The sequence below is a fragment of the Peromyscus leucopus genome, chromosome 3 (assembly GCF_004664715.2).
Source record: "Peromyscus leucopus breed LL Stock chromosome 3, UCI_PerLeu_2.1, whole genome shotgun sequence".
Classification (NCBI taxonomy): Eukaryota; Metazoa; Chordata; class Mammalia; order Rodentia; family Cricetidae; genus Peromyscus; species Peromyscus leucopus.
The window spans coordinates 20,610,194-20,622,880 of NC_051065.1; the positions used below are offsets into that span (position 1 = coordinate 20,610,194).

Here is a 12,687-nt window from a genome sequence, read left to right on the forward strand (position 1 = left end):
CTGCTAAGCAGATGACTGGCTACTGTAAAAGTCCCGCTCTGAGCAAGCACCAATAGACTCTCAGAGCCAAGATTCTTGGAAACAGTTTCTGGCCAGGAATGCATGACATTGAGACGGCTCCGGAGTTGTAAACAAGGACGAGTCTGGGCGGGCCTGAAGCCCCTGGCGACCTGGGACCTGTCCCAGGGGGGCAACCTCGAGCCCACGTCATCCCACTCGTCCCAGATGCCGGCTGTGCCCCCCTCCTTGGGCTCCCTCCCACCCTTGCCCCTGGCAGCCCAGGGCACCCGAGCTGCGCCGCTCTAGGGTCACCGGGCCAGGCCTTTCTGGTGACCGTGGCCAAGGGGCGGGGCCCAAAGTTCTTCCTCTGAGCTGATTGGTGTGGCCCCAAGTTCAGAGTCCCAGTGACTCCTCCCGGCTGGATTTGAGGTGGGGAGAGCGGAGGGGGGTGGGAGGTAAATAAAAGACGGCGGGAGGTGGGAAGACCTGAGAGTCAGCCAGTCACCCAGCCTGGAGCACCCGGACCCTGAGCCCACAGCGCAGCTGCTCCCGCCCCACAGCGCTCCTGCCCCGCAGCCTTGCTCTCCAACCTGTCCCAGCCACCCGCAGCCTAGGTGGGCGTCAGGATGAAGGCGGCCCGCTTCGTGATGCGCAGCGCCAGCTCGCTGGGCAGCGCCGGCCTGGTCCCCAGGGAGGTCGAGCTGTTCTCCCGCTACAGCCCGTCCCCGCTGTCCATGAAGCAGCTGCTGGACTTTGGTGAGAGGAGACGCCGGGCCCAGGAGGGTGGTGCTGAGGCCGGGGAGGCGCCAGGATAAGAAGGGCTGAGCTCAGGACTAGGACAACTGAGGTCCACTTGGCCGAGAAGCTCAGGAGCCTCAAAAGGCTGTGCACCTTGCAGTGTCCAAGTTTGGCTACTTTCTTACAGTTTGTACTACAAGTGTAGCTCATTTGTAACCCTACTGATGCTCAGCTTCGACTCCACTTTCCTCTTCTTGCTGTCTAGATCTTTATGAGTTGAAATGTATACATATATATGGGTTTGCTTTCAGCCACCATTTTAATAATGTACTTGAAACGTCCTTCCTTCTTCCCAATATACAACTTCCTAATAACATAAACACCTCAGATTGATAGATTTAACCCATACCCACACACACACACCTACCCCATCTACCTCTTAGCATGCCTAACAAACATCTTTACCATTTTGCCTTGTTTTACAAATGTTTACAGTACTACTAAAATAAAATTGGTTTAATCCCTGTCTGCAGCAATGCCATAGGAACATTTCAAGATGTTGATGGGGTATTGTTTACTGCTAGTCTGGAAACTCCTTTGTCTCCTACCCAGTCCCTATCTAGTCCATGCTCGTTAGACAGTGTTGTTGAGTTTGTGGTACAGGCTGTCCCTGCTCATGTGGATAGAAACAACTAGAAAGTGGTCTGACATCTCCAGAGTAAATTCTTTTTGGCAAGAAAATAAACAGTAATTCCCCTATATTGGTCATTCTTAAAAGAAGGAAAAGGGGGAAAAATAGAAAGAAAAATATACTGAAGATATCTATTCCTAAAGTATTTGTAAACACTAACCTAACTGTAGTTAAGATATCATTTTTCAATCTCCTTTATATTCGTTATTTATTTTCTATCCCCCCAACCCAACTGAACATGTTTTATCCATTGCAGGTTCAGAAAATGCCTGTGAAAGAACTTCTTTTTCTTTTCTGCGGCAAGAATTGCCCGTGAGACTAGCCAATATCTTGAAGGAAATTGACATCCTCCCTGACCGGTTGGTGAATACCCCCTCTGTGCAGCTGGTGAAGAGCTGGTAAGGAGCACACTGTTTTGAAGTCTCTGGCTTTAGAAGTTACCTGAGTACCACTTCTTATGCAGTGTTAACATCATAATCAGACAACAGGTTGTCTTAACAGAAGAGTTTTGAAAGTTCGAAATAAATGTGTATTAACTTAGGGCAGGTTATCATTAAGATAGATATAAATATATGAATAGACTTTTGTAATCTCCTAAAAAAATCAAGCCCCTTTATTTTGATGATGGGGTTGTGCTTTTATTTCTGTTTTTGATTTTTTTTTTCCTTGCTGTTTGTTTTTCAAGACAGGATCTCACATACCACAGGCTTCCTGGAACTCTTTATATAGCTTTGGATGACCTTGACGTCCTCTCTACTTGCTTTCACCTCCCAGCTGCTGGGTTTATAATCATGTACCACATACCCAACTTGCATTACAATGTAATTTTGACTTATGGGATAAATTTGAAAAATAAGCAATATATGTAGTTTTTATTTTGTGCTTTACATAATAGAGGATGGAATCTAAAGTTGCACAAGCAATCCATTGCCTAGAAATAGATCAGGATGTCTGCTGTTTAGAGAGAGTCTCTTGTTCTTCATCAGCAACTAGCAAAGTGAGCCTTGGGTTCAAATTCTGCCTCTGCAGCTCCCTTGGTGTCTTAGTGAGTGTCTTAAACCTTCTCTTACCTCAGCTGCCCCACCCATTGTTACAAGAGTTGTTGCCTGTAACTAAATGAAGTAGTTTATTTTTTAAAGACTTAAACTAATACACACAAAGCACATGACCAGTATTTAATGCCAGTTCCTATGATTTTGTCTTTAAACTAAGAATACTGATGCCTAGCAAGCAGAGTTTTCGAGAGCAGATCCGTGCTATAGATAGTGGTAGACAAGAAGCCCTGCCCTAGTCTATTGACTGCCCAGCATTCCATCCAGTGACTGAAGAAATATGATATGGCCTTTACAGTCTGAAACATATGTGTAGTCCATATGTTCATTGTCGAGACTCTGGCTCTCCTGAAGAGGACAGTCTGAAAAAATAAAAAGCATTTTCTTAAAAGTTGGTTATGAGGGTTTTTAGTAGAAGAAATGAAAACATCTGCCAACCAAAGTGGCCAGGAAAGTAGAGGGTAGGAAATTGCAGCTTTAAAAAATATATATCTTTTTTTTCTTTTGGTTTTTTTGAGACAGGGTTTCTCTGTAGCTTTGGAGCCTGTCCTGGATCTTGCTCTGTAGACCATATCTTAACACGTTCTTTCCCAAACATCCTGAAGGAAACTTTCAGTTTTAAACAGAGTGGTTCCTCTCCCCTTTCCAGTGGTTTCAAAATACATTTTATTTGTAACTGTTTATTTGCATCTGACATTCATTTCAAAGCTTCTCCCCTAACAGGTACATCCAGAGCCTGATGGACTTGGTGGAGTTCCATGAGAAGAGCCCAGAAGACCAGAAAGCTCTAGCCGAGTAAGCTTTCCTTGTGAGAATTCATGTTTACACATCTGAGTCCTTCCGGACACACCTCACGGATCTTTTTTCAGCTTAAATTAAAAAGTTCAATCTTTCACAGTAAATTGCTAGTCCTTACAAATTTTGGCTTGGTGGTTTTAGAAGTGAAGAAATATAGAGCTGAAATTAATGCTACATGTCAACAGGTATAAAAACTTACAGTTTTTGCTTCCCAAGAAATTCCATATTTACTTTAAATTTAGTCCAAAGACTGTATTTGAAAGAAAGTTTACTGTAACATAATTTTAATGGACTTTTTGGTTATTTCCTATTTTCTTTTTGCATGACAATTTCTAACTAGCTAAATAGCTATCTTTTTAAAAATATGCCAAGAAACTTCAAGGGTTTTATTTTCCATGATGGCGTGGTAGAATTGTCTTTGATTTTAATTATTTTTACATGGAATCCAGAAACACAAACCCTCTCATGAAACTGCCTCTTCTGCTACAGAAGAAGAAGGTGTAGTAAAAGTCTGGAAGAAGCTTCACCCAGCATTTTACAATCAGCTGTTCTGGGGCTGGGGCTGCAAAAAGAGCTTTAGTTTTCTCTTAAGTAACTTAAGGAAGAGACACATGGGAAACTTCGTTAATGTCCACTAACCATAAATGTTCTGGCTTAGCTTTGTAGACACACTCATCAAAGTTCGAAACAGACATCATAATGTGGTCCCTACGATGGCTCAAGGGATCCTTGAGTATAAAGACACCTGTACAGTTGACCCAGTTACCAATCAAAATCTTCAGTATTTTTTGGACCGGTTTTATATGAACCGCATTTCTACGAGGATGCTGATGAACCAGCACAGTAAGTGACCTTTTTAACAGACAGTCTGGAGGGTGCTGCATACAAGCCATGCTGAGGCTGTGCCCGTAACTGAGACCCACAGCCTTTCTTCATGGCGGTTCTAATCACTGCCCTGTTTCTCATACCATGCTTTTGTTTTCATTTTTTAACAGTCCTCATATTCAGTGACTCAAAGACAGGAAACCCAAGCCACATTGGAAGCATCGACCCAAACTGTGATGTGGTAGCAGTGGTCCAAGGTAATTTCTAGACTTCTGTATTTCTCTTATTGAAAATGTATAATACATGGTTGGCAAATCTGTAATGTTGGTTATTCTGTAAAAGAATTTGTGTTCACCATCTTCTGTTTATGCCTTATGAATTCTGGCAACAAGGTCTCTTGCTTTTGAGTGTCAGGAGTGTAAACACTCATTTATAGTGTCATAAAAAATTTAAACATAAGTAGTCCATGTGCCATATTCTTATATATTGTGTTTGATTTCTGAAGTGCACATATTGCTATTGGTACAACTCCAATAAAATATTGTTTTAATAAAATATTAAAAAGACATTTTTCATACACATAAACCAATTCTCCAGTGAATAGAATTTTAGATTAAGGGTGGTAAACACATTGAATATCACTTGACAACTGTACTTGGAATAAATTTATTTCATTGTTATGAAAAATTTCTATTCCAGATGCCTTTGAGTGTGCAAAGATGCTCTGCGATCAGTATTATCTGACATCACCAGAATTAAAGCTCACGCAAGTAAATGGTAAGCTAGCTGCAAGATACAAGTAAACCGATGCAAAACTTAGTATTACTGTTTTTTTCTTTTGTAAATATAAAGCAGCTTTTGTGTTCTTTTTATTCTCCTGAGCTTGCTTAGAATTTGTAAAAAGAAGTTTTATTTTGTTTTTTAAGGAGCTGCAAAGCTTCAATTGTGCATATTACTTGCTAGCAGCCATTTGAACAGAGATGCACCTAGACTCTAACATCTTAGGTCAGGGAAAGACTGCTTACTATAAATATGTAAGATAATCCCAGGCATGGTGCCTGCAGCTGCAGCTCTCGAGAAGTGGAGGAGTTCAAGTCCTTCTTACATCTCAAGCTCCGGGCCAGCTGAACATATATGAGACTCAAAAAATTAAATCAAAAGTGGAATATGAAGAATGAGGATATATGAAGTATAGAAAATAGTTGTCAATGGAGCTATCCCTCTCAAAAAGTTATTTACAGGACCAGGGAACAAAAACACTTTATAAACTGTGCTAAAGGGAGTAAGATAGACACAGAATGGCAGATATTGCATGATTCCAGTCATGTGAGATGGAAACCCAGGTTGGTCACAGTCACACAAGTGGAGATTACAGCGGTGCTTGTGAAAGGCCCAGGGGGAAGAGACAAAAGGTTGCTTTTGAACAGGTATAAAGTTTCAGTTGTGTAAGATGAATACATTCTGGAGAAAGTTAACAGTACTGTATTATACACATAAGAAGTTTTCAAATATACTTGAACTCACGTTGATTGTTCTTACCACAATTTTAAAAATGTTTTCTATTTGGAAATGGAATATACTTCAAAATTTGAAGTCTATGCTATCTGGTGAGATAGGGTCTTCACACGTGGAAGTGATTGCATGAACGATAACAGGGCTGATTTTTATATTACTCTCTTCTATTGCAGAAGAGAGTAGCTTCTCAGATCAAGGCAGAGTTAAATTGGAATGATCTTCCCTTTCCACTCTAAGTTTATGTGTTTTCCAAGTAATGTTTATACAGTAACATTTATTAGTGGCCTAACTCATAGACCAAGGACATTGAAATGTGAGTGAACATTAAGAGAAAACCAGGGGGTCATAATGACAAACTAACTCAGAGTAAGCAGCATTGCATTATACTTGCAGATAAACTGCTTGCACTGTTGGACAAAACAAAGGCAGGATTGTGCCAGACCTTCCTTGTGTTTACTCATTCAGACTTTTCCCAGGCCTGGGACATCAAAGAATACTTCTATTTTTCTTCTCGAACAGTATCATGAGGTTTTTATTTCTGTTTTCTTTAGCCTGTTGGTGAAGCTTAAACACATTTAGCCTCTAAGATTTAATTTTTGGGTGATAAAAAGATCTTGTAATTTAATATGCATTAAAATATGAAAAATATAACTACCATTAATTTTAATGTTATAAGCATAGCTATTCCTTCTACCTTCAAATGCATTTCATTTTAACACTAAAATTGTATAGTTCAAACATGTCGAAAGTAGAAGTCTATGTAACTTTACTTATACCACTGCCTCACACTTAAGTCAACTACGACTACATTTGCAGAGAAATGCAAGCATTAATCTTGAATACTAGGTAGCAGCTGGAACAGCATTTTGAAAATAAGCCAGCTGTCTTTACTATTTAAAAGGGAATGTTCTAAGTCACAATTTGCAGGTGGGGAAAATGGCACTTATCCAAAGCTTGTCTGTAACTAAAACACTAACCAAACATACACAGAGGTTCATTTCAGCCAAATATTTGTTTCTCAGTTCTAATGAGTTGAATTTGTTTCTAGGAAAACTTCCAGGTCAACCAATTCACATCGTGTATGTTCCTTCTCACCTGCATCATATGCTCTTTGAACTATTCAAGGTATGATATTTCACAGCAGTAATGGGTCTATCCCATTAAATAAGAGCCTCTGTATATTCCCCTAAGGATACTTTGGTATAAAGGAGCTATATAGCCAATGTTTGAGATAGTTCACAGAGACCACAGTAAACAATGTACTTGAAAATACACAATATGGCTCATCTCAGTACTGAAGAGTGGAGAAGATGCCCCCATCACTTCTTCAGATGTGTAGCAAAACACTAGTCATTTACTTTTTTTTTAAAAGGAGGTCATGGGATGAATGCATTAGAGAATGAAGTCTTGCCCCCTCCATACCATAGACTCTCCAGTTGTAGGCTCAAAGGTATAGGTCCTGTAGGTGGGCCACATTCTGAAACTAGAACAGCCAATCCCATGGCATGAATATGAATCATGTGTAGGCTGCATTAAAATGAAAAATTCTGATGCAGGTCTCGAGTGGTGTCCACTATTCTGGATTTCCAAGGACATGATGGTTATCCACTGCCCATACTTTCTAACCAGCCTGCAGAACCCTGATTCTCAAACAGTGTGTGTCATAATCATCTACAGGCCTTGATAAGACAGGTGCACAGAAATGTTTAGAATCTGTGGGTCCGAGAATTTGCACTTCTAGTGCGCTGAAAAATTAAATGTCTCTAGTCTTGGTAACTAAACACTGATAGCAAATCCTTTGATGCATCCTAAGATCATACTAATATTTTGAACTGAAACCAGAAAAATAAGAATCACTTAAAGTTTGTGATATTCTTCACGATGATTTTATAGATTGACAGGAGGAGGAAATCTTCTTTAAAAAGTAAAATCTGCCTCTAATACTGATGTAACACCAGAATGTACTGTTTCCTAACTTAGTCTAATGTTTTGAGATGATGTATTGATTAAACTATGAACAACTGATCTATTTTTACTTCACTTCAGTGACTATCTGGTATTATATAGAGATACCAAAGGATAATCAGAAAGGAAAATAGTCTAATAAAGTGAGACTTTACCTACAGGGCATTTCCCTGGGAAGCATGTATTAGTTGATTCTGTGTTAAAGTACACGTGATCCTTCTTCATCGATTTAATTTACTTTTAATTGAATGCTCTAACTCAGAGAGTTAGTCTGCCATCACTTGTGAAAGTTAAAATGATATTCAAATGCAAATAGAAATTTAATTTAGAATTATTGACTGTCCTTTTAAATAGTAACAACCTTTTTTTCCAGCAAGTTTTATAAAAGCCAATAAATTGGTTCAACGATTCACTGTTCATTCCTTATGTAATAGTCTTTGGTGTTGGATATAAAATGTAATGGAAAGACAGAAAAATAGAGCACTAGGAAATGGCCTATAAAAACCAATTTCTACATTTAAATTAAGCTTACAAATAAGAACTTGACAGCTAGCAGAATTGTTTTTCCATTAGGCATTACTCCCAGGAGTTATATTACATGGTAAATGAAGATTTTTCATTATACATTCTACATGACACATTCATAAATGGCTATATTTACAGAGATGTTTTATCACTCACTTAAGAAATAGGAACTTTGAATTACCCTCTGCTGCTTTTATTTTCAACATAAAACCAGTTATTTATTGTCTCTCCTTCTTCCCCCATTGAATTCTTGTGGTTTTATTGTCTTTAGAATGCTATGAGGGCCACAGTTGAGCATCAGGAAAATCGCCCTTCCCTGACACCGGTCGAGGCAACTGTCGTCTTGGGGAAAGAAGACCTCACAATCAAGGTAACCACTCCCTACTTCTCTTTTGGGTTCTGTCTAGAGAGAACTAAAGGGGACCTATAATAATATGGTTTTCCATTTGGGAACAACTCTCCAAGTCATGTGTGCCAGGCGACTTTTAAAGGGAAGGAAGACCTTTTTCTATGGACAAGTGCCGACTGCTGTTAAAGAACAGCACTGATGGATTTGCTTGCCTGTTTCAGATTTCTGACCGAGGAGGCGGCGTTCCTCTGAGGATCACTGACCGCCTCTTCAGTTACATGTACTCCACTGCACCAACACCTGTGATGGACAATTCACGGAATGCCCCTCTGGTATGATATGGCTGAAGCCATCTCAGCCACCTAGTTATAAATGTGGGGTGAGAATGATAGGAAAGTATTTAGGCAAGTTAGTCAATTTCCTTAAATAGGCATGCAGGGATATGAGAACTATGACCAAGCTACCTAACCTTAGAGTGAAGATCCTAAGGACCTCTGTTTGGGAGAAAGTGTTTATTTTGGCTCTTAAACATGAGTATGAGCGAGGATACTAGCTCATCCCAATTTTATATTCCAGTGGGCGTGCCTACTGTTTCATTAACACTTGATCTTCTGCCTCCAGGCTGGTTTTGGTTATGGCTTGCCAATTTCTCGTCTCTATGCCAAGTATTTTCAAGGAGACCTGAATCTCTACTCTATGTCAGGCTATGGGACAGACGCCATCATCTACTTAAAGGTATGCTCTGAACTCGGTAGAAAACCACCTTCTTAAGTTCATGGCTTCGGTTACTTCTCTGAGTTCTCCAGTCCTCTGAGAACTCCTCAAACTGAATTCATCTCAGTAACAGCCGTTACTAAAGTTTCCTTTTTGGCGTGTGCACACTTAACATGCAGCTTACCCGAGAGAAAGCTCAGCCATGCTACCTGCCTCAAGAGATTCAGACATAGATGAAGCCTCAGAGTGGCAGCACACTGGTGTGAGCCTTTTCCAGACAACTTCTCTTGACATCTGTGAGGGTAGCTAGAGTTCTGTGTTACTCAGCCTTGTGGATAATCCATGCTAACGATGTTTCAGACTAAAACAATCAAAATCAAGACATTGATCACCTTAAGCTGACCCTATTTAAAACCCAGGAAAAAGATTGCTGATGACCTTTCAGTGGGGTGCCAGGCATTTCCTGTTTGAATTTTAAAACTGGGTACATGTTTTTCTGTCCCAGAGAAAGCCTACATGTGTTGGTTAAGATCTCCTTCCCAGTTCTGTTTATCATTTGCCAACTATTTCAACTGAAGATTTATTTACGGATGGTAAGAACTGCAACGTCGAGTATCGAGGCTTCCATTTTGTTCATTGGCGTTAAGTGCTGAAATGCTCTTTGACTGTCTGAAACAGTTACTTATGTATTCTTTTATGAAATAGGCAAAAATGTTCCAGCTGTAGGGAAAGCACCTTTTAATAGATGAATAGTATCGTCTTAGGTCTCCATCAGAGATACACAGGTTTCTCGCTGGAAAAAAATTGCTTTCTCCTTCAACTCCATTACATCAAAGATCCCCCCAATCATGTGGAAGTAGTGAACACAAAATCTGTGCCCAAATTTCCAATCCCACATCTCCCTTAAGCTGCTATGGAATAAAGATGATAGTTTTTTAGTCTTGTTTTATAAAATACCTGCAACACCATGGATTTGGCATATTTTTACTACAAAGTCAATTAAAGGAGAGTATTTAAATATTTAAATCAGACCTCCAAATGTATTTTGAATAATAAAGTAGACATGCATAATTTCTCTAATTGATATTTTGTCTACTCTCCTCTTAGGCTTTATCTTCTGAGTCCGTGGAAAAACTCCCCGTCTTTAACAAGTCAGCCTTCAAACACTATCAGATGAGCTCAGAAGCTGATGACTGGTGCATCCCGAGCAGGGAACCAAAAAACATGGCGAAGGAAAAGGTGGCGGTGTGAAGAGAAACACGTGGGACACTTTTTGGGATCAAAGTGGGTCTATGGCAGTGCTGTAGTGTGTGTGGACTCTTGTCTCTGCCAAACAAAAGCAAAAACAAATGCTAGGACAGACATTGATCCAATGAGGGATGGAGCTCGGTTGTGTGACCTGGGAGAGGTCAGGGCTGGCCGGACTCCAGTAGACAGCAGGTGACCTACTCCTCATGTGGCAATGCAGAATGACTCATGATTATTGCAAATACTGAAGTTACATTTCTGAGTTACATCTCTTTCTTAACAAGTTCGGGATTTGAGGTTTGCAATTTCAGCAGGTGGATGGCTTAGAATTCTTGTTGCCATCCAAGTACATTGGTGTTCAGTGAACATCAATTATTGAGACATTGGTGTTTTCCTGCCACGCAAAGATTAGAGTGTAACTAGAAATTATGTAAATGTGCATTTTATGGGTGTTGATATGCTCTAGAAAGAAGAGGATGGGAGATGCCAAAGCACTTTGCATTGAGCTTGCAGCCTAGGCATTGTGGCCTATGCACAAACTGGGAAGAAAGCTTCTTTGGCAAGACATCTCCAGTATCAGGCAGCCTTTCTTGTTTGGGCTGCACCCCATAAGCCGGTGCTTTTTGGCCATTGCCTAGACTTGGGTGAATTGTTAAATATGCACTGAATCATGGAAGTTGGGTTGGAAAGGGAGATAAATTGTCAAAGTGATCCAAAGAGTGTATATGGAAAAACCCATATTAGAGAAAGAAATCACATATCAAGAACTTAACTGGGAAGGAATGGATGTTCTCTAACTGGAAGTGGTAAAGAATCTAAGAACATATACTATCCAGGCTCAAAAATATTTGCATTTATATTTTAATTATATTCCCTACATTCCAATATTAACAAATTTGTTCAAATTTCTAGTTGCCAATGGGCTTGAGAGTGTTAAAATTTAAATCCTTCTTGGAGTTTTTGGTTTGGGCTTTGGTTTTTTAATGGAGTAGTCTGGAAGCAAAAAGTTCTCATACCAGGATTATGTCACTTGTGAATCATGGAGACATTGAGAACTATCTACTAAAAGCTGTGCTGTGCGTGGTGCCCAGGAGAGTGAAGGGTTTAATTGGCAGGCATGGATGATCTGCATATCCAAGAAAAGAAAGGAAAAAACAATGAACAAGGGAAGGGATGGACAGAGGGAAGGAAGGAAGCAGAGGAAGGCATCTTCCTATTGTCCCCACAGGCTCCTCCAAAGAATCTCCTGTTTTTCCTGGGTAGGGAGAAGGATAAACTGGTGCAAAGCAGTTTAGCTTCCTAAATGGGTCTTACTCTTACAAGACAGGGGCTTTGTGAGACAATAAATTCATTTGTGTCAAATTACCACTGAACCTTTTTCTGAGTTGTAAAATCACGAGTCCTGTGGGACAGGGAATTCAAAATTGGTATTTCATTTCATGCTGACCTAGTACTGAGCTGCTTCTGGCTATGGCTGCAGAAGCCACAACTGTATGTTTTGAATTTCAGATTTTATCTTTAGAGTCCTGGTCAGTGACTTTGATGGTAGGACTGTGATTCCTGCGTTAGTTGATCACACAAAAAGGCTAGCATTTAGCCTACCTGTTGTATTATTGTTGTTTTTTTAATTGAAATTTCAGCTGTACCTTTGTGCATATAAATACTTGTGTTTACCAAAGAACTAAGGCATTTGGTTAAATAACCCAAACACTGTGACCTATGTTTAAAATAGTAAAGAAAATCTTTAGGAGCTCAGCAGCATCAACTGTGTAAATTAAATTGAAACAGTCTTCCCTGTTATTTGTAAACCCATGGGAGACTTTAGACTCTAGTGGATAGATATGAATGCCCAGGCCCACTTAACTTATTAATGTGTGGATTACATTTTTATCTTTAGGTTATATGCCAAAAATGTGATAATTTTATAATAAATATTTTTATTGTAATAATGATGTGTGGTCTTATAAAAATTATTTTCTTGAATAATTTCAAGGTATAATGAATGATTTCAATTAAAGGGATTCCTCACTTTATATTTATATATAATTCATCTATACATTTGGCATAGGTTTTGAAAAGTATTAAAAGCAACTTTAAAATCCTAATTTTAAAACAAGTGTTTTACAGTAGTTCAGAAAATATGTTTTTTTCTTGTTTGTATATGTTCAATGAACATACAGTACTAAGACACATTTACCTACAAATATTTATTCAGTAATCATTTTGGTAATGTATATGTTTCCTACAATTATTGTGTTCATTTTGCT

At 39.4% G+C, this 12,687-nt stretch overlaps 1 protein-coding gene across 1 annotated transcript; it reads left to right on the forward strand.

Annotated features, from left to right (window-relative positions):
• The first annotated feature begins 470 nt into the window (after positions 1–470).
• Pdk4 (pyruvate dehydrogenase kinase 4) lies at positions 471–12,372 on the forward strand. Its single transcript, XM_028869827.2, has 11 exons — positions 471–756; positions 1,686–1,827; positions 3,205–3,276; positions 3,938–4,122; positions 4,275–4,361; positions 4,804–4,881; positions 6,668–6,744; positions 8,381–8,479; positions 8,680–8,790; positions 9,080–9,193; positions 10,280–12,372. Exons 1-11 carry the CDS (start codon positions 627–629, stop codon positions 10,421–10,423), a joined length of 1,239 nt encoding a protein of 412 aa, XP_028725660.1. The 5' UTR covers positions 471–626; the 3' UTR covers positions 10,424–12,372.
• The last annotated feature ends 315 nt before the right edge of the window (positions 12,373–12,687 follow it).